The 23,655-nt window shown below is 25.8% G+C and overlaps 1 protein-coding gene across 1 annotated transcript; it reads left to right on the top strand.

Moving 5' to 3' along the window:
- LOC145834189 (cytochrome c oxidase subunit 5A, mitochondrial-like) lies at positions 1 to 9,339 on the top strand. The gene is made up of 4 exons (XM_082941563.1): positions 1 to 102; positions 2,340 to 2,425; positions 4,829 to 4,978; positions 9,053 to 9,339. The coding sequence occupies exons 1-4, from the start codon at positions 27 to 29 to the stop codon at positions 9,173 to 9,175; spliced, it is 435 nt and encodes a 144-aa protein (XP_082797689.1). The 5' UTR covers positions 1 to 26; the 3' UTR covers positions 9,176 to 9,339.
- The last annotated feature ends 14,316 nt before the right edge of the window (positions 9,340 to 23,655 follow it).

The raw sequence follows: 23,655 nt of genomic DNA, 5'->3' as shown, positions 1-23,655 counted from the left end.
GTTTTAGGAATCAATAAATAAAAAACATGTTACGTTCAGTTTTTAAGTTAGCCAGAGTTACCACCAAAGCTTCAACACAGCTCAATGCTTCAAAACTTGCAGGTTTATAAAATAACAAACTAAAGCTTTTAAAAAAGTATTTTTTTGATTAAGCACACATCATTTACTACCTTATAAAACAAAGTAATTGATATTTTTTAAACTAAATATTGTATAAGTCTTTATCTAGTTACATAGTTTAAAAAAATTAGAGTCCAATAGTTTGTTGTGTTATTGTTTGTTTTATATGTACCAGGGGCAACTTGTGATAATGGATGAAGACTAGTTCAAATGCAATTATTTATTACATTTTGATTGACATTTAAAAAACACTATAGTAAAAACACTAAACATGATATTGATATACTTAAAGTAGTTTATGTTACTCCATAACCCATATAAAATCACTATGTGTCTACACTGGTACATATATTCATATAAGGCAGAGGTTGGCAAACTGCAGCACACAGGCAGCATTCAAATTTTTTTTCAACTAGTCTTAGTAAATTTTGTTTTGAAAAAAATACTTTAAAATTTTGGCGTTATCTTTAAAAGATAATCTGTCCCCTAAACTATTTTATTCAGAAAAAATTATATATTTTTTAAAACATGTAACCTACATGGAATTGTAGGTATAGTTAGTGTTTTCATTTTAAACAACATGAACCCATATTGCCTGATTGGTCTTTCTGGATCATAAATAAACCTAAAGGGCTTTTAAAAATGCAGATAGTAAATGTGAGTATTGCTTAACAAAAGTTAAATGAAAGCTTTATTATAAAATAAAATGTTTAATAAAATACTGTTTAATAAATAAAATGTACTAAATAATAAAAATGACAAAAATATAAGATTATGAGATAAAAATGTAAGAAGTACTGCCATAAAAATAAAAGGTAATATATTAGTTAAAATTTATCTGGGTTAAAAATACTGTCTTGGTCTTATTTAACTGTTACCTAAAAGACTGGTGGTTATTAGCCTGGAGGACACCACTTTTAACCTACATGGAATCGTAGGTATGGATTATAGTGTACTTACACTATTATCCATAATAAATAAATAATAATTAATCTAGCCAATACTGTTACTAGTATTAAATCATACTTAGGGCTCTATACAAAACTAAGCATGACATGAATGAACATATTTTATAAAAAGAACAATTGCAAACACAAACAAACATAAAGAACCATGTACAATATAAAAAACTTTCTTCTCAAGAAGTTTTATTCGAACCTTTAAACACAATTTAAATTTAAGAGAATACACTTTAAGAAATGTATAAAATAATTTTACATTTAATTATTTAGAATTTAAATCAAAAAATTGCTTATAAGAAATACCATTGTTTAAAAATTAAATTTACAATAAAACAACAAAAAGTACAAATGTCTACATGTTAGTAGCAGCAAGGTGGTCTAGAATGAATTCCTGCTCCAACTGATAAGAGTTTATATTTGGGGATACAAACTTGCATCAGTTAACTTGTGACTGCTCTTTATTTTCTCCTTATCTTAACTCTCATAATTTCATCAGTAAAACATGTGAGATTTCTCTTTAACACTTAGACCTGGTTTTCTTAAAGTGGGCCTTGATAGATATTCAGGAGGACATGTGCAGTTAAAGAGCCACAGGGGCTGTTAGGTCATAATTCAAAACTTACACTAGAATTCTGGAGTTGTTGATGTAGAGTAAAAAGAAAGGTATTAGGTACTTTTAATGGTAGTTTTGAGATCTACACCAGATATTCTGGATTTGTTGATGAGTAGCAAAAATAAATCTTGTTGAAGGGGGCAATAGCTTTTTTAATTTCTTTAAAGAGGGCTATTTGAAAAAAAAAACCGAAACCCTGACTTAAATGAACAAGAACTTGTGAAAGTTAAGAAGTATAAACTAATAATCCAAATTTATAGAATCTAAAAAATTTAATTAGAAAAATAGATATAGCTAAAATATAAAATAAAACAGTTCACAATAACTAAACGTGTAAACAATTGAATGTTCTTCATACAATAAATCTATAAAATCGCTTTTAAACATTATTGAATAAATTAGTATTGTAAATTTTAATAATTGTATTTTATAATTTATAGTACCAGGCTTTTTTTTTAACTTATGAAGTAATGCTTATTTATAATAAACAAGGTGTATAACACTATTGCTGTAATAAATTATTTTTTTTTAAATTTTCAAGTTATATATGTATTGTTAGTTATTTCACATTCTTACCAAAATATATAATTAATTTAAGAGACAACTGCTTAAAACAAGTAACTTTAAAAAGTACTCGTTCTTAGGTGTGCAATCATTAAGAATGAGCAGTTCTGTGCAAATAACTGATCAAGAAAGAATTGATCAATGGGTGACATACTTTGAACATCCGGTTGGTAAAATTAATAGTTTTAAAATAATACATATCAATTGTTTAAGCATAAAAGTTGAACTTTTATAATAGTAAATATTTGGCATTCAAAAATTTAATTTCTATAAAAAGTTTTTTTGATGTATTTTTTGTTGTTGTTTTGTTTCTTAGTTTAACTTATTCAATTTTTATTAAACATAAATTACATTTCTCATATTAATAAATAAGTAGCAGAAAACAGTTGAGTGAATTTTTGTTTAACGTTCAAATTTAGGAAATCAAAAACATAAAGTCATTAAACTATGTTTCAAAAGGGAACAAGTCACTTTTACACAAAGTGAAGACTCGGGCTAGGGTCAGAGTTAGGGTTAGGTTTATCGTTAAAGTCTGGTTATATTGATTGTTAGGGTCAGGATGAATACGTCCAATGTGACACTTTGCAAAAGTGAACCTATTTCAACTATTAATTTATTCAACTTTTTTATACTATTGTTGATTTTTTGTCTCTTGTTGAATAAGCTAAAAATACTATAAATGAAAAATAAAAATTTTTATTTTGATAAGTTTGAGGGCAAAGTTTATTTTTAAATTTATGTTAACTTTGATCCAGTTTAGTTTCAGGAAAATTTTACAAAATGTTTGATTTTAAAAATATTAATTAACTTGTTTAAGTTTTATCTATGACTAGTGTCACTTAGAATGTAAATATTTTTATTTAAATTTGTTGTTTTTTACATTTAAGTGCTTTAAATATTTATTAGTATTTACCAGGGTTGCCACATGGTCAAGAAAAGTCAGCAAAATTTAAAAAAATGACAAAAGTTAGGAAAAAATGGGGGGTTTAAAAAAAAAAGTCAGGAAATTTGATAAAAAAAAAAAACAGATTTGTCAGTTTAAATTTACAAGTTTCCTTATTTTCCAAAGCCTTCAAATGGTATAAATTAGTTAAAAATATTTTTAAGTCAGAAAAAAATTCCTAAATTTTCCTAGAAATTTACAAAATTATTTAATTTCTAATGCCTTCATCTAGTATAAATTAATAAAATATACTTTATAAAACTGCAAAATTTTCCTGTTAACATATTGAACAAGTACCTACTTGAACAAGCAGATTTTGTAAGCTTTTTAGTATTGATGATCTGTAGCAAGGACACTTCCATAGTGAAGCTGTGATATATACACAAAAGTTTAAATGCAAATGGTGTTCATGTACTCTGTCACTGTCAAATATAGAAAAAAAAGCACTCACTGTACATATGAATGGAGCTGGACATAGAAATAAAAGGCCAGGAGTTCACCGAATCCAATCATTTTTCTATAATGCTGGATCAAGCTCCAGTGGGGTAAGTGGTGAGAGCAGCGGCAGAGTAGCAAGTTGTGAGAGCAGTGGTGTAAGCCCATCAATAGGTTTGGTAAGTAAGTCACAAACCACAACCGCTGAAATTTTATTGGCATTACATACTGTCAAGCACAATTACTCAGCTAGTTTGTGTAATAAACTGGCGGAGCTGAACAAAAAAATGTTTCCTGACAGTGCAATAGCACAGTCATGTCAGATGGCCCGAACAAAATTATCATACATGATAAATTTTGGACTTGGACCACATTTGGAAAACACATTGCTGGAATAATAATGGACAAGCTGTGTTTATAAGGTAATAATATAAGCATTTTGCTGATAGAGCTTTTTATTACAAATACATTAATCATACACAGATAGTTCAATATATGTAATGGAAGTTTGATGATTGAATTCAGCAAAAAAATGTTGTATTAACCTATATTTAAATAAGATTGAAAGTTTTATATAGTTTCAAGTGTTAGATGATGTATTTTAGAATAAGTTTAAATTAAGAGTTTGATTTAGAAAAGTCAGGAAAGTTTTGGTAAAAAGTCAGGAATTTTTTCTCAGCTTGATCTGTGTCAACCATGATTTACCGAAATTAACCATAATTTACTTATTTTTCTACTGCTTTACTTGGGAACTGGTCAAATATGCACAAAGACATTAACGCAAGAAGGTTCTCAAATGCACGAAGAGACACTTTTGCATGAGAGAAAAAAAATAAAAAGAAAAAAAGTTACCGACCGAGGGTAAGGGTTAGGGATAACAGTGATAGTAAAAATAACAAAAACAAAATATTCAAAAAAAAGTAATAAAAAGAAGTGCAAAAACGTCTTGGTGCATATTTGACCCTTTGTGCATTTTAGACTCCTACCCACTTGACTTAAATTATTGCTGTTGTGTGGATACAGTTTATAAAAAGTTTTCAAAAATAGTTTCACATATAGATCCTCTTTTTAAGTGCTCCGTTGTAAATTTCTTACTATTGTATATCAAGATATTTTCTTACTAAGAAGAACACAGTAAAAAAAAATCAAAGTTAAACTATACCATTGCTTTATTGTATTTTTTGCTTACAGGAGACTGATAACTGGAATATTCGTGTTGCTTACGAAGATATGATGAAAGAAGATTGTTATTTGGAGCCAGAAGTCATTCGTGCTTCTCTCTACGCAGCCAGAAGAATCAACAATTTGCCACTTGCCATTCGCATACTTGAGCTTGTTAAAGTAATTTATCACTTTAATATAAATAATGTTGTTAAATAGATTTATAAGTTTTTCCAAAATACATTTTTGAGTTTAATTAGAAATGGATCATAGATTTCTATTTAACATAAAAAGTCATATTGAGACCAGTCATTAACTAAATATTAAGTAATTTAAATTTGTAAAGCATAATGTTTTTTTTAAAACAAGGTTGCCAAAAAACCTGGAATTTGAGAAATTTTGAACAAAAGTCACTACAAAACCTATTTTAAACAATTTTTGCATGTTAAGTATTTAAATTTTAATTGACCCAAAAAATCTATCATCTAAATGAAAGGTTTTGTCATCATCAAAAAAATATTTATTAAAAAACACATTTAAAGTAGCCTTGTATCTATTTAATGTTGATGTACTAATTAGCACAGTTTTTAAACTTAGCTTTAAACTTTAAATACACCCAAAAACGTGTAATTTTAAAAACTTAGAAAAAATTCAGAAAATCTGAAAAAAAAGTTCAAAAATTTGGCAACTGTGGTAAAATAAAAACTACAATTTTATAACAAAAACAGTTTTGAAGATCACCTGAAGTATAAAGCTAAAAAACCTAAAGTGAAACTATTTTAACCTATTGTTTTGTATCTTTCAATTTATTTAATTTTCTCTACTTAAATAAAAAAGTATTTAGGACTGTATACCATGTTTCATTTAAAACAATAAAGTATCTAGCGTAGTATATGTATTGACTAATTCTTCAAAAACCTATATCTTTTTATGTTTTGAAAATTGTTGTCGCTATGGAAAGACCTCAAGTTTTTTGTATTTTATTATTATAATAAAAATACTCTGGGTTGCTACACATTCAGGATAACTTAAGACAGCTTGATTTTTTTTTAATCTCAGGATAACTCAGGCTAGACTTTTTTTTAACTGAGGATGATTCAGGCTTTTTTTTTTTAGTCATAACTACTATGGCCAGATTGGTTTTTTTATAAAAAACTCATGTTGGTTTGAAAAGATCAGTTAAGATAAGTTTTGAAAATCTTAGTTAAGTTATTTTCTAGATCTTAAATGAGATTTAGTTGTTTAAACTCCAATATTTTGATTTTCATTTCCAATGTTAAAGTATTTAAAAAACTCAGAATGTCTAAGAGAGTTTAAGGTATTTAGGTACATGGAATTTTTTTTTGACTCAAAGACAGGCAACCCTGGATAGTGCACCAGTATTTCAGAAACATAATATTAACACACAAAAATAAATCTCAAACAAAAGCAATAATACCAACACAGTTGAAAATTTATGCACTGTTTAAAAAACGTATAAAAACTAAACAACCAACGTCTACATTCAAACCGTTTTTATAGAACCACTTTCATAACAAAAACACTACAAAATTTTTTATAGGCTAGGAAGTAAGTAAATATGAGCAAATGTATCAGAATTATAAATTAACTTTCACAAACAAAAACAAAAGACATCCATTAGAACTATCTAACTAAATATGGACTTAAAAAGATATAAATGTAGTTTACCATATAATCAAGGTTCCCAAAAAACCTGAATATATCTGGAATGCGACTATTTGGGCAATAAAAACCCAGAATTTGAAAAATATTGGAATTTTGAACAAAACCAGTAAAAAGCCTAGAATTGTAATAAAATTTTTAAACAACTTTTACAAGTAAAATAACAAAACTTGCACTGGATACAAAATCTCTATTATATACAATTTTTGTATACTTCAGATTGTTTATTAAAGAACTCATTTAAAGCAGCATTACAATACATTTTCAGTAGTTTTATACCATTTAAAACTTTGAAATTAAAAATTAACTAAAAAACCTTATGCTTTCAAAAACCTGGAAAAAAACAAAAATCCTTTGGCAACCCTGTAAAATGTAATGTAGCTAAGCATAAGCAAAATTCAATTCTATAAATGGGTATTATTTATGCTCACTAGAAAATTAAAACCGAAAAAGCTAACAAGCTAGGTATTTAATAAAATATATGAAGACAAAGCATATGCATCCATTACAAAAAAAAAATTGTCTAAAACACAGCCAGCCTTAAAGTTTTACACAAAACCGTTCCGTTTTTATTAAGTTTTTTGATCAAGTAAAAAAATTGACTATGGGTGATTATTTTTACTTGATTTTTTCTGGGTTCATTTTTTGCTTGGTAAAAAGTTATTAGTTGTTAATCAAACATTTGCTTCAAAAAAATAATAAAATAATTGTTAAGTGAAAAAAAAAACTGACCAGGGACAGTAAAAAAAAAAAGAATAAGTAAAGCAATATGAAGAAAAAAAAAGTTACTGACTAACGGTAAGTGTCAGGAGTAACAGTTATAGTAAAATAAAAATAAATTATTTTAAATCTGTACAAAAGTGTCCCGCATATTTGACACCTACCCTCCTCAAGTTAGGCCATATGGGGTCATTATTTACTTAAAAATACCTAGGGTTTTTATTATTACTTTTTCAAACTTTTCGGTCATTTTTTACTTGATCCAAATTTTCTAATTAATTAACTCCAAGTTTTACCAGTCTTTACTGATTAACTAGTCTGCAAATTAAATGTACTATAATTGTGTACTAAAATAAAATGCAGTAAATGATCTAGTTTGACTAAAAGATTATTACTTTACGACTAAAACATTTTCCCACCAAATAAACATTACTATGAATAGGACTTGGTGCATAAAGCAATTAAAATTGATACACGTGTAAATTAGTGTCTATTTTATGTAATGTAAAAATTATTTTATTTAATTAAAAACTGAGGTGGGAAAAATACTTCATGTATATTGAAAAAAAACTACCTTTAAAATATTGTATTGTATCCTGACTTCAATATTACTAAGACATTTAATTTAGTAGTCACATGTTAGCTTTATTTTATTTAAACTGGTGAGCTTCTTAATGCTAGTTTTTATTTGGAATAGTTTTTCATACTGTATAAGTAACTGGATTAATAAAGCATTACAAGATATATCAATTCTGTTAAGTTTCATGTAATGAATATTAAAAATACCAAATATTTAGTAGTTTAAATTAAGTAAAAAAAATATATTTTTTATATTTTGAATTAAAAAATAACAATTTCAAATCCAATTTAGTACTAATTTCACATTCTGAAAATAGTCCTATGTAAAACCTACAATAATTTAAACATAAGAAAGTCTTTGATTTTTAAGAGAAGTTTTAAATACGTTTTGAATTTGAAATTTTCTCATTTTTTTTTTAACAAAAGTGAATCTTTTAAATATATTCATAATGTCTTTAAACTTTTATGCATGATAAATTATTTAAGTTTATTAGACTAAGAGCTCTAGAAAAGTTATAGATTGTTTAGTTAAATTGGATATTTTACCTTAAAATACTCTATAAAATACCTATATTACATCTGAAATAAAACTTGATAATAGTCAATTATTTAAAATTAAATTGTATCAAAAAAATGAAACATTTTTAAAGAGGATAAACTACAATTACCTTTGATATATCTGATTTTACTTTTTATGGATTAAACTGTTGGTTTTAACTATTTTGATAAACAAGAATTTATGTGAGAAAACAATTATAATTAAACATTTAAAAGCAAATAAAAGATGTCACTTTTTACAACAATGGGTAATTTAAGCATGTAAATTAATATTTTTAATTAAAACATTTTGTTTGTTGTATTTTTATGTTTTAGAAATCCAGGTAACTTATTTGAGTAATGAAAGGGTGAAATTATTTACTTACATAAACTCAACAATCTCTTTTTTGTGAAAGTATAAAGTAATATTTTTTTAACTTTGAGAAATAATTAATGTTGTAAAAAAATCTGTCAAAAGTCTCAATAACCATTTTTCATCATTAAAATCTTATCTTAAGTTTAAAATCTTACTAAAAACTATGTATAAAAAGCTATACAAGTTATCTAACCATTGTATAACATAACTCAGTTGAAAAACATTAGTTAGTTGAAAAACATTTCAGTGTTATTAATACACTTCAATTTATAAGTGAATGATTAAAAATTTTATTTTGACTGTATGGTTAAAGTTTATCTCTTTAATTTTTAAAATGTTATTCTAATAATATTTTTTAGAAAAAGTGCAAAAATGATGCAGATGTTTATCTGTGGACTATGCAAGAGTTGACTCCCACTCTTGACGATCTCGGTTTAAAAACTGTTGAGCAATACGGATTACACCAACCTACTGAAGATTAATTTTTACGCTAATCGCATGTTTCTGGTTTAATAAGAATTTCTTAATAATCACAATAAAAAGTTGATTAAATTCTAACTGAAAATTCACTTGATATAAATTTGTTTTAAATGTGTTCTATGACATTCGTATCTTACAAAGCTTAATACATTACAGTTAATTGGAACATACTTTGAAAATACTTTTATATAATATTTAACAAAAAAAAGTGTAAGTTTTATAACTCAGTTGTCTAATTTGTATCAAACATAATTTACAAATAAAATCAAATATAAGATAAAATAAACTACGACTGTTTTGAACCTGTTGTGGTTAACAACAAGGTTGCCGCACACTCATGAGGATAACTCAGGATATTTTGAATTTTAAACTCAGGCTGACTCAAGATAACTTTGTTTTTTTAATGAAAAACTCAAGATATTTTTAATTTTTTTTAGTAATCTCAGGACAGATCTTCAATGAGATTTAGTTTCAATATTTTGTTATCTTATAATTAATTTTGTTGAAGAACATGATTTTTATTCAGTTCAGGAAATTTTCAGGTCGCCTTGCATAGTTTTTTGACCTAAAGAGTTGCAACTATTAAATATTTTATCATAAAGTAAACTGTTCGTAACGATTAATACTGAAAAAATAAACAATAATATAAACGAAAGACTAAATTTTTAATTTGATTTATGTAACTAAATAGTTTGCTACTACCGCAAAGAACCATTCTTAACATCAAAGTAGAAGTTTATTGAACTACAAATTGAACAAAGTAGCTTTAAACATAACCTTGAATTTATTGTTGACATTTAAGATTATTTCTAGTTTTAGTCTTAGCTTGATATATTTAAAAAGTTAAACTTGTAGCTAAGTTAAAACTAAATAAATAAAAGAGTCATGCTCTAGTAAAAAATCAACATTTTCCTGTCTTAAAACTTGCGAAATTCCTTGTAAAAAACAATTTTTATTTTCTCTAGTTAATTTTGAAACTTTTTTCTTCTCTCTGAATTTACTTTTTAATTAGTTTAGAGTTATCTATGTTCATGTTCTTAATAATTACCAGTTGTAAATTAATTTATTACACTAAAAAGATAAATAATCGAACTCCTTTTTTTTTATTAAAAACTGTTTAAAACCAAGAGGAAAAAAGTGAGATAAAAATGTATTTGCGAATTTCTTTTAAAATAGTACATAAAGACTTGTATAATTTTTTTCCTTAGCATCAAAAAAGTTTTGTTCAAAGTAAAATACAAAAACTAAACATAAAATAATTTTATATAGCGTGAACTTTTTTCTTATGTTCGAAGAGCATAATTTTGTAATTATTTTAAGCGAACTATGATCTAGGCCTTTTTCAAATCAAAGCTAGTAATCTACTGGATTAATGAAATTTAATACGGATCTAAATATTAAAAATTTTTGGTTGTTTGTAAAATATAAAGAACACAGCGTACGTATAATAAATAAGTTTTATGTCACTACTAGATAATAATAAAGCATTGAACCAATTTTTCACGTGTTAATAAATAAATTCAATTGTAATGTTGACAAACTTTATTCTAAAACGACCATAAATAAACATGTGCTTAGCAAAAATTTGAAGCGACAAAGTGAAATTACATTTTTTAGTACGATTACGAACTACATTTACGATATATTTTCTTTGGGAACGGGTCAAAATTGCGCGAGAGTAAAATTAAAATATCTAAAAGATAAATTAATAATAAAAGTTACTGACCGAGGGTTAGGGGTAACAGTGGTAGTAAAAATAACTAACAAAAATTGTTATTAAAAGAATATACTAATAAAAAGCTAGGGTTAGGGGTAACAGTGAAAGTAAAAAAATTAATCAATAAGAAAAAAAAGCTACCAAGGGTTAAGGGTGACAGTAAAAAAAATAAAAAGTGTTTTTAAGGAGCTTTGCGTTATAAGTTTATTGTCAATTAAATATAGATGTTTTTTAGAAAAATTGTTAATTAATTCAGATCCTTAGCTTTAGTTTCTTATTCACAATTTGTACCTTATTTAGTTCAAAAAAACACTCAAGAAGGTGTTATATTTTAGATTAAACTTTAATAATCTCAAAAAATAACTGTTCAGTATGGTGCATCTGTTGCCCCGACCCTTAAGTTTCCAAATGATATTTTTCAGCGTAGGGAATCACATAAAAAAACAAAACAAATAATATTATATTCCTAGCTTTTATCACCGTTGCGCACTTAACATTTTTCTGAAAACAACCCCTATGTAAATAATGGGAACGGGTCAAAATTGCACGAGGTTAATAAGTTGCATAAAGACAAAATCGCACGATGATACTTTTGCACAAAGACAAAATTTCGCGGAGAAAATTTTGCACCAAGGGTCATTTTTGCACGAGAGTAGAAAAGGAGAAAAAAAAAATATAAAACGGAAAAATAAAATATATAAATCAATAAAAAAAAAAGTTACTGACCGAGGGTTAGGGGTAACAGTCATAGTAAAAATAATAACTAATAAAAATTACAATAACAAAAAGAATACTGAATGAATAAAACTTAAACAATTAAAAAAAAAGCTTACCGACCGAGGGTTAGGGGTAGCAGTGAAAGTATAAAAAATATTGTAAAAAAAATTCAAACCGTGCAAAGTTAGTTGTCTGCTCGTGCGAAAGTGTCTTCGTGTAATTTTATCTTCGTGCAATTTTGTCCTCTCGTGTAAAAGTGTCTTTGTGCAAAAGTATCTTCGTTCAATTTTGTGACTTCGTGCAATTTCGTCCCCTCGTGCTATTTTGTACGATCGTGCAAATTTGACAGATACCCGTAAATTATTTAGGACCTTAAAAATTCAACTTTTAAGTTTTTAGCTGAAGTTTTTTTTAACATTATACAAGTTTTAAGACGATTTGAAGAAAGTTTTATGGTGAATTTTTTTTGTTTTCTGTACTTTTTTATCACTTTTCGTTGTTTTAAAGTTTTTTTAAAAAAATCAAGATGTGCCTCCGTGAAACCTTCTTTAAATCACTTTAAAACGCGAAGAGTGTGTTTTTATGATGATTGCTACATGTACAAAAACTTGCAGCTAAAAATTTAAATGTATAATCCCATACAATTTATATAGGGGTTATTTTCAGAAAAAATTTAAGCGTACCACGGTGGTAAAAGCTAGGAAGCTAATACTTTTTGTATTGTTTTTTTATGTGATTCCCGGAGCTGAAAAATATTATCGTTACGCTTTTTAAATATTTTCATTTTTGAGCGGCAACAGATACACCCTGTTGTGCAGTCCACTCTAGTTACGTCCAAAAGTATTAAATATTTTATTTGAATTTTTTATTGATGTTTTTTTGTTTTTAAGAAAATATAACTCCATAAAAAAGGTTGACCCCTTATACTTCTTATAAGTATTAATTATAAATAAAAAATAGTTTTTTTATCTATCTATTAACAACTAAAAAGAGTAAATTAAACAAAAGGAAAACTTTTTAAAACATAATTAAAATAAAATTGATTGATAAAAAACGTAACACTTCAATAAAAAATATCGTATTTAGTTCACTCAAAACAGAAACAAAGCATTTTTGTAAATTTTCACAAAACATTTCAAACAATACAAAAGAGAATAACAAGCGTAATATACAGTTTGAGATCAGTTTTTTTTTTCTTTTTCTAGAATAGTATAAAATTAGTATAATTTTTAGATAGAAATATTTGTGCTATAACTTGTTTGATCATCAGACCACAAGCCTTCGGTAGACTTAGACCGGTTTCGTCCTTATTCTGACTCATCAGTGAGTCACAACTGAAAAACTTGCAGTCACCAATCTACAAACGAGCTATAATGACTCATCCTATGATAAAACATGAAGCAATCGTTTGCTGGTACCAGCAAAAAATGACTGGTGACTGACTGGTGAGTTCAAAAAAGGACGAAACCGGTCTCAGTCTACCGAAGGTTTTTGGTCTGATGATAAAATAAGTTATAGAACAAGTAATTCTATCAATACATTAAAATAGTTTTATGCTATTCTAGAAAAAAAAAGTCTACCGTAAGCTTGTGGTATGATGATCGAATTGGTATGATCAAGCCTTATGTTAACTTAAGCTTGTCTCACGGCACACGAAAGTCCAGGTTTTGGATCTGTAAACTTTTCTTAATTTTTTTGTTAGTACAACTTATAATAGAAGTTTTCCTAGTTGAGAAACTTGAGTAAAAGTTAACTAAATTATAGTACCGAATAAAAAAAAGTTAGTCTGAAAACATAAAAGCAGCTTAGTTCTAATTGTCTTAGAAAAGTTCTTAGTTTTCATAATTACTTCTCTCAGCTTTAAACAGTACGTTTTATCTTTTTAAAAACTGTACTAAAACATAGTTTAAAACTTGTCTTTGGACCAATTTGGAATGGGCAACAGCCTGTAGGTTGGGTCTGACCCGTCAAGCAGAAACATCTTTTGAGCGAAGAACTTTTTTGTTTGAAGATGAATTGAGCAAGATAAAGAACATTTAGCTTATACGTAACAAATGTGCTCTTCAAATGTTTTATTAAATTTATATACAATAGAAGTAATACTTGTTTAATGATTAATTCAATACGACTTTGCGTTCAGAAATTTATAAGAAATATATACTGTACAGTTTTTCAAAACTACGAGATAAGCCAAGTTTTATTTTATAATATGTCCGTCCCAAAAAAATTCTGTGTAAATCTCGTCAACCGTAGACTAGAAAAGTTTCTTACTCCTATCGTAATTAGCTAGTACATTAGACTACCGCTTAAGTACGCACTTTTTTTGGTACTCACCTCGCCTTAAGTACGCACTTACCTAGAAAGACAAAAAAATTCAAATTTTCTTAGACTTAGACTTTTTCTAAAGACTTGTTCCATAGAGTCATTTTCTGACGCTTTCCATCCATTTTTCTAAATTTTTCTAAAATTTCAATTTTTTTTTATTCAAAAACTTTCAGAATGTCTGCAAAAGAAAGGCTAATTTTAATGTGACATAATACAAAACTAGTTAACCACAAAAACTAGTTACAATTTTTCTAAAGTCAAAACAAAAATATAAAAAGAAGCAACAACAACAAAAAACTAAAGTTAAAAAAAAATAATGAGCATCTTATCATTGTGCACTTATACTATAAATGTTTCTAATGATATAAACTTTCTTATAAAAACAGTCCTGAAACGTTTTTCTTTCAAACACAAAAAAAAAACAAACACTTTTTAGCTAATGGAAAATTATAATAAATGTATTAACTAAACTAAACTTAGCTTGACTAGCATTATGTAGAAACTTTTTAATAAAAAAAAAAATCATTTAAAATCTATTAAAAATTTTGCAGATTAGAATTATGTATCAAATGTTATTTAAAATAAAAAGACTTGTTTATTTAGTTTAATTATTTGGTGGCTAGTTGTAAAAAAGAAAACAAACAACTAAATTTCATATTATACTATGTCGTCAAAAAGTACGCACTACCCGTGTTAAGTACGCACTTTTTGGTCGGGTTCAATTTGCGTACTTAAGCGGTAGTCTACTGTATTTATTTCGGCTATCATCAACGAAGCTGAAATGTTTTGCGCCATCAATGATAAATAATTAACTGCGTCACACGTCTAACACTAACAGTTATCGAGACACCCGCAACTGGTTTCGTCCTTATAAGGACTCATTTGGCAAGTAAAGTCGCGAGAAACCGCTTTTGATATAAACCCAATCGGGTTTAAGTACATAGTCACTGAAATAAGCGTTTCTGAGCAAAGTTAAAAAAGTTGACGCAGCTGAATCGTAATTTTTTTTTTCAATTTTGTTAACAAACGGTCGCTCCAGTGCTTGTTCACTTTAGCTCTCTTAGTTAGATTTGAACAGCGGCTTCTTTCAAATTGCCTAATGATTCCTTATAAATACGAAAACGGTTTTGGTTTGTCTCGGATGCTGTTGTTGATGATTATGTGATAAAACTTATTGTTTATAATTGAAGACAATAAACGACACAAATATTCAGTTCAAAGTGTAGTTTAACATTATACAATTTAAAAATATAACTGGATAAAGTTCCAGATTTGGTAGACCACTTATTTTAGTACGGTTGAAATTGCTTATCTCTACTTGATTTAAAAGTTTGTTATTAGTACTCATTAATGTATCTTCTTTTTTAAAATTTTAATTTACTTACTAATTTATTTGTGAAAATTAAAAACTTGTACATTGTGATAATATATATTTTTAGTTTCAAGCAGGGCTGCTTGAAATACAGGTATAAGAGTTTTTTTTTTTTTGGTTTTTTAGCCTAGAATTTTATTCTCGAGTAGTTGTGTAGTATTGTTCTCATAAAAGTCTGACTATTATGCCTCTAAGTTTTATTGTCAAAATGAATAGTTAACTTTTTGCTGTAGTGTTATAGAAAAATACCAAGTATACAAAACTTTAAGAAAACTATACAAATATAGTTTTCTAAGTTATTTATTTTTATTATAGTAAAACGATGAAAAAATATAAATATTTAAAAATTACTTAGTCTTAATTCTAAATAGTTATTATTGACAAATTAAAATTATAATATTGTCAAATACTTTATATAATTAAAAAAAGATGAGTTTATTAGCGTTTATAAAGTACTGAGATCTATTGTAATTGTTGCTTTTATAAAGACAGTTGTTTAAGTTTTTGAAGTATGATAAGACTCGTTAAAACTTTTTTTTTAATTAGAGTTTATAAATAATGATAATCGTGTAAGTTTAATTATATAAGAAACTTATAATCTTATATTAGTAATCTTATTTTGTTTAATAACAACATAACAAGTATAATTCATTAAGGTTATAGTTTATAATACTGTACAATGTGCATTCTCGCTAGTAAGCCATATTGGGCAAGTTTGTTTTGTAATTATGCCCGGCTTAGCCTTAGGCCGGACACCAACAAAATATAGCTTTGTTTTATTAATCTGCAAATTATATAACAAAATGCACACTGTTTTTTTTTGTTAATTTAACTAATTTTTACGTTTTCAACGAAACAATCGTTTAAAGTAGACAAAAAATAAACAAAACAACATTTTAACAAAACCAAATAGTACAAGTTAGACATGAACTTGAAACTAGCATATTGTTTTCATTACGGGAATATAAATTAAAAAAAAAAAAACATTGGTTTTAGCCAGGTTAATTAAAGTTTAAACTTTGATTGAAACCGGACAGATAAACAAGTACCATATGTACAAGGACCATTGTACTTGTTTTTTATAACTAGTTTTAGTAAAACAAGTCAAAATATATTTATATTAAATTAAAAGTATTTAATTTTATTTTTTTAACTATTTTGTTAATTCACACACTATTTATGATTTTATAAAAAAAATAGTAAAAATAAGATAATTAATTTCTAAATATATGATTTAGAACTTCTGACAAACCCAGTTTAGCACGTTACATAAGCCTTTTATTAACGTTTTTTTAAGTAAAATTAATAAATTTAACAAAATAAATTGCTTCATTCTAACTTTTACAAAAACTTAGTCTATAAGTCATTATTTTCTACAACTTAAATATGAGTTAGAAAATTGTAATTTATTTAGATATGGGGAAAACTTTAACTGCAAATAATGATAAACAGCTTATATATTGTTATTATTACTATCATAGTTTATTGAAAGACAAAAAAGACGATCAATGTATTTGGTTCAAGAACCTGGTGCACGAAGAACCTTTCGGTTATAAAGTCGCACACCACGGATACCTTTGAATGTCTAGTCCAGGACATTACATTTATTTCTAACTTGCAATGACTAGCGTCCTTAATTATCGAGTAATTTTTTGTTTTTAATTTTCTGTTTATTTTGTTATTTATAAGTTTAGTAGAAATGAATCACTGAATTATTGTCGGAAGGAATTTTGTTGTAATTAAATATTACTTGAAACTTAATGAAAATAAAAGTTTAAATTTTCAAAATATTTGTAAAACTTTAAGCTTTTCGAGTCAACGTGATTCTTTATCGAAAGTTAAATGAAATTTAAAACATTTTAGGCTTTGTACAACTACGTCATAATTAGTTTAAATTTTATACCAATCTTTAAAACTATTTTAAAATTCATTATACTTTTGATAAAGAATCAAGTTGATTCGAAAAGATTTTAGTTTTACAAATTTTTGAAAATTAAAAACTTATATCTATTTAGTTGCAAGAAGTTTTTAAATCACAGAATATTATCTAAACTCGTCGATAGAAATTTCTTAGATAAGTTGAACTAGAAAGCTATCTAATATAAATCTTAAAAAATATTTAATACTTATGTATACCTTTTTTTTTTCAAAAAAGTAAAAGAAAACAAAGTTTTCAATAAAAAACTAAAAGCCTGCGTTTTTTGTTAATGCTTTTATCATTTTTCAATCGTAGATTTTGTACACTTTTACCGTACTATAATTTAGCTTTATTTAAAAAATATTCTTTCTTTACCACATCACCTTGTTAATCATTCTCATTTTTAATCAAAATTTATATAAGGAAATATTTTATTTAAACCTTGTGTGTTTTAATAATCGTAAAAAAGTCGTTGTCTACTTATGATTTATTAGACTAAACGGTTTTTTAGTTTAAAATATGTGTTTAATTTTTGTAACATAAATTAAAATAAAAAATATATCTCAAGAAATACAAATTTTTTAATATTTGCCTTCTTAAAACATTCAATCACTAAAAAAGTATTCCAAACTTTATTGTTTAACTAGTAATTATTATTCTGAATATTTATTAGATAAATTACTTTTATGTTTTGCTTTAATATCGAACGGTGCATAGCTGCATTTCTGTATTTATTCTTAGATTTCTATTGTTTATAAAAATATTATTTAGGAAATTAGTAAACTTTGTGAGTTAAAAACTGAGGTTTCAACGTCATATATTTTGATTTAAAAAAGTAACTTTTGGTAGTGATTTTTCTCAATTTGTACCTATAAATACATACTTTTGCTGTAAAGTTATTGAAGCGTTACACACGTCACCTTCGTTGCTGGTTCAATGTTTCCGCTTTTGGCTTTTAAATAGGTGTGGCAAGGGACATTGTAATAAAGTTTTACTTTTAAAAGTAAGAATCTGTAATAATCAAATATTTATTAAATTAAAAAAGCAGTTTTTAGTTATTTTAGAATAAAGTAAATAATAAAAAACATTGTAACTTATTGAGTAACTATTAAATTTTTTTTTGTGTATGTGTTTGCCATGAGTTTTTATATTTGAAAATCAAACTCAAAAGAGTTTTCAAAGCCTTGTGACAATCAATTTATTAGCAATTACTTATTTTAGTTGCTTTTAGGTTTATTTGAAATTGATTTTATTGAAAATTCATTGTATTGATTTTTTTAAATTTGCATTGACTATAAAAGTAGTTCAAATACATTAAAGACGAAATGCATAAAATAGCATTTTTTTCAGAGACTAAATAAGCTTTAAGCTAATTAAGTACAGTAAAATGTTTATAAATTGAAGTGATAGTTATAGTAGTTTTGTATAAGTTCAATATCATCAATGTAAGTAGTATGTATTAAAAAATTTTATTATTAAAACTATTTTGTGCTAGTTTTGTAAATAATTTTTAATCTTAAACAAGTGAATAAAGTTTTTAAAACACATTTATTTGTTTAAAAATTAGATTATATATCTAAAGATATTTAAAAGATTTTTTTATATAAATTTCTTTTTTATTGTTGTACCTTTAATAAGTGACCTTAATAATTGCTTTTGCAAGTAGCAATAACATGTTCAACTAACATACCATTGGTGTTAGTCTTGTGTATCTGTTGTAGTTTCAGTTAATTTTTTTTACTGACTTTGTACTGTAAGAAAAAAAGAAAAATATGAGTGCTTACAACTATGGTCAATGGATTGGTGTGTAGAAAGACCTTTCCGTCATCAAGCTTCACACAAAAAATTTTTGTAACTTTGATAAAATTGAACTTTAAGATCAGTATAAATAAATTTTGTTTTTTATTTAAATTAAATAAAGAAATTAATTCTAAAAGAAAAAATAATGATATCCACTCTTTTTTAAACAAATTACTTCCAATATTAACTATTAAAACCATAGTCTACCATAAGCACCACACCGTCTCCTCCCAAAGATTTCAATTTTTATGATCATGTAAGTTCACATTTTTCTTTTTGCCCTCTCTACAAGAGCAACCCTAAATAATGCAATAAAGGTCAATAATAAAACAAAAAGGGAGAAGTGGTAAAATTGCTATAACTAATATATTTTCCTTTTATATATGTAAAAACAACATGAGTATGAGCATTAAAACAGAGTATAACCTATTCTAATAAGAACAAAAATATCTTATAGTATTCCAATTTAGACTAAAAAGCGTAATCAACCAAGAAATAATTTTGTGTTATATTATATAAAACAGAAAATTAAATTTGACCTTTGTCTGATTGATATGTTTATTGAACAAAAAAAGCGCTCAAATATTTGGTCCAAGGACCTGGTGTACAAAAAAATCTTTTGGTTATCGAGTCATACACCAGGATACAGTAAAGTCATGTCCAGGACAAGTATTGATTATTAAGCAATACATTTAGTCCAGATTGAAACACTTAAGATATTTTTGTTCTTCTAAGCTTTTTGGAATTTCCTCCCATACTTTACATCCAAGATAGGATAAGGATTTAGAACCATAAAGACTATATACTCTAGAAAAATAATAATTTTTCACTAAAAATCTTGTTGAATGAATGTGAATTTTGTTTATATTTGTAAAGTTAAGCTTGAAATTAACTGGCAATATAACTTAATTGAATTTGTACATAAAGACTCCTACTCATACAGAAAGATGTTTTTAACATCTAAGAATAGTTAAAAAAAAATTATACTGCTAATACTTTCATTCCATCTATTAAAATGCATGCACCTTATTGCTCTATTTATAAGTATATTGATCTCAGTGATTTTAGTTCTACTTGCCTTACCCAACAAAGTAATTCATATTTAACATGACAATAGATAAATAAAAGTACAAAAAATAAACCATTAAGTTAACTATTCAGAAGATTGACCATAAGCAAAAAAATAAGAAAGTTTTTTTTTTAGGCTGGCCAAAGTATCATTATAACACAAAAATTATAAGTTTGAAATCCTTGAAAATCTTAATGATTTTTGTAACTTTCCATAAAATTTTTTACTATACTTAAATTTAATTTCTACTATACTTAAAATTTCTAGGAATTTTTTACTTATCTTAAGTATTTTATTAAACTTTGTAAAGTCTATTTGCAAGCAGCAAATAAGTATTTTTTTAAGTTAAATTTTTTTTAGTGTTTTCATAATTACATCACTTTAATCTTTGCTGCATATTTTAACATAACAAGATAAAAAAAAAGGTATTTTCACTTTTTTCACAACGTGATCTTATTTAGTAGACCTTTAACTAAGCTAGTAGTTGCATTTTACAAATAAAAATCAATAAAAAATCTGAAAATACCTGGAATTTTAAACAATTCTAAAGTGTGTTCACAAAACCTGTAATCCGGAAAAAGCCTGGAATTTGACAATTCAGGCTAAAAGGCTTGGAAAAACCTGGAATTTTAACAATTTTTATAAATTAAGTAGTAAAATTTTGGTTTATGACAAAAACTCTATCATAAAGATAAAAAAAATTTGTCATCAGTAATTTTTTTTTTATTAAAAAAATATTAAAGTAGCTTAACAGTATCTTTTCATTGTAGTTATATTACTTAACACAGTTTTAACCTTAAACTTAACTTTAAACTATAAGAAACCCAAAAATGTGTACATTCAAAAACTTGGAAGAAATTTCTTAAAAAGTATTGGCAACCCTGATTTTTATAGTAAACTAATGAAGTTTTGAATTGACACAAAAAATCTATCATATAGATCAAAATCTTGTCATCTTAAATTTTTTTTTTTAATAAAAAAACATATTTAAAGTAACTTTACAGTATCTTTTCAATGTTTTTATGCTATTAACACAGTTTCTTACCTTAAACTTAACTTTAAACTAAAAAAAAAAACCAAAAATGTGTGCTTTTAAAAACCTGGAGTAAATTTTCCAAAAACATTTAGTAATCCTGAATAAAAATGCTTTGACACCCTATGGACTTAATGCACAAGAGCAACATAATTTTAAGGAAAAGAAATAATGTTATTATTTTTTAATCGCTATTTTTACTGCATTCTTTTTCTATTTATTAAAAAAAAATTAAAAGCAGTGTTGTACACACTTAGACTACCTCTGGCTAATTTGAATTATAAAAAAATCAGGATAACTCAAGCTAGTTTGATTTTTTTTGAAGTTTAGGCTATTTTTCTAAAACCTGAATGAGATTGAGTTGATTGAATTTTTAGTATTTTATAATATGATAGTCAGATTATGATCTTTTAAGTATTTTTGTAATTTCATATTGTTGATTACAAATATTTAAAAAAATGCATTGACACTTGCTCTACTTTAATATACTGCATGATAATCTAGAGATGGGCAATCCTGCTTACTAAGCATATATTCTGGCCTGCAATGTATTTTTTAGTTTAAAAGTAATTAAAAAAAAATCATAACAAAAGTTTAAAGTACTATCATTTATTTTATAAATATTCAAAATATAAATTTAAGCGTTACTAATTAATATTCTAGCAAAACAAGTACACTGGAATATATAATAATAACATATTCAAACCTTATTCTTTCTTTATTACATTAAATAGCTTTGTTGAAGTGTGTTAACTGTTCTGTAACTGTTGTAAACACACAGAAACATGTGTTAGTGTAATAAAGAAAGAATACTGTCTGAATTTGTTATTACTATTAATTTTATATTCATTTATGTTTTCAAGTGCAATTTTTCAAGCTTTTAATGTCTGCAAAGCCTTCTTTAAGGGCATAGGGGGGGTAAACACCCTTTTTTGGTTTTTGATCTTATTTTATTAAGTTTTTACTAAGCTACAACATGCTTTTTACAGATTTAAAAAATTCAAAATAATTTTTGAGATATAGCCGGTCAAAGTCAGAGGCAACAATAGGATCCTTATGGAAGGCGCAAACTAAAACGTCAAATAACTAGAAATCACTAAAAATCTATCTCCTCTTACGTTTTTTAAGATAACTACATGAAATTTTCAGGATATGTTCCTTGCAGTATTTAGAAAATTCTGTCGGAACAGAAATTAAAAAAATTAAAAAATAAAAATTTTAAAACAAAAAAACAAAAAAAAACTGTTTTTTTTGTTTATTTTTTATATAAAATTTTTATTTTTTATTTTTTTAAAAATTCCTTCCGACAGAATTTTCTAAATATATCAAGGAACATTTCCTGAAAGTTTGAGGTAGTTATCTCAAAAAACGTAGGAGAAGATAGATTTTTAGTGAAATAGTCTATTTTTGCCGTTTTAGTTTGCGCCTCCCATAAGGATTCTATTGTCGGCTTTGACTTTGACCGGCTATATCTCAAAAACTATTTTGATTTTTTTAAATCTGTAAAAAGCATGTTGTAGCTTAGTAATAACTATATAAAATAAGATCAAAAACCAAAAAAGGGTGTTTACCCCCCCCCTATGCCCTTAAACAATTCTACATTTAAAAGAGTTTTTTTAGCAAATCTAGCCCACCTACTAATACTTTTAAAATTACCCTCTCATTACATTGATAATATATATTTAAGCCATAAGGGAGTATTTGAAATAATTTATTCTTTTTATTTTTCTAATTATGAAGAACCAGTAGCTACTATTTATTTTTTACAGCTTTTAGGTATTAAAAATATTTTTTTGAGGTATAATTAATAAGTTGTAGATTTCAATAGTGTTTTATGGAAGGTACATATCAAGGCAAAAAAGACTACTTGGTTAAAAACTTATCATCTCTTAAATTGTTTGAGCAACTATTTTTAAATTTTCTCTGTATAATGTTTATAAAAACATAAACAGCTTATTTTGGAATTTTTAAGTTTCAACATCAAGTTTAATAAAAAAGGTACAATTTTTTTAAAAATTATAAATTTTTGTTTTTATTAAGAAAGTTGTTGAGAAAATGTTCTTAATATTGTAAGGAATTTAAATATTGGTTATGACCATAAAAATGTTAGTGTAACTAAGTTATTTATATTTTAGCTTATTATATTCCAACTTCTAAAAATTTTATTCAAATTTATTTATAATTCATCAATAAATGATTATAGTTGTTTATTATAACTATTTATAATTTGATTGCTGTATATAAAGATTTAAAAAACTCCTTATTCCTAATTTTGCGTTTACATTCTTTTAAGCTTTAAATGTTTTCTGGATTGTTATACCCACAGACCACTAAGGCTAGTCAAAATCTCTTTTATTTAATTGAAAAACTTCGATTGAACCAGACTTGTTTGCAGTTTTTGCAAAGCTCAGGCTATTTATTTCATTTTCTCCAAAATATTAGGCTATTTTATAACATTCCAAATTTAACTTTTTACTTTAGAATTATGATTTTTTCCAACTGTTATGTAATTTTTTGTTATTGTAATGATT

Source organism: Thalia democratica, chromosome 4, assembly GCF_965202585.1.
Source record: "Thalia democratica chromosome 4, ktThaDemo2.hap1.1, whole genome shotgun sequence".
In the NCBI taxonomy this organism is placed as follows: domain Eukaryota; kingdom Metazoa; phylum Chordata; class Thaliacea; order Salpida; family Salpidae; genus Thalia; species Thalia democratica.
This window is presented reverse-complemented; position numbering and strand designations above follow the sequence as displayed.

What these genes read in the sequence shown, in the direction of transcription:
- LOC145834189 (XM_082941563.1), top strand. Translation starts at nt 27, where the DNA reads ATGTTACGTTCAGTTTTTAAGTTAGCCAGAGTTACCACCAAAGCTTCA. An exon ending in TGACATACTTTGAACATCCG is followed by an intron (nt 2,426 to 4,828) that starts GTTGGTAAAATT and finishes TTTTGCTTACAG; the next exon opens with GAGACTGATAACTGGAATAT. An exon ending in GCATACTTGAGCTTGTTAAA is followed by an intron (nt 4,979 to 9,052) that starts GTAATTTATCAC and finishes AATATTTTTTAG; the next exon opens with AAAAAGTGCAAAAATGATGC.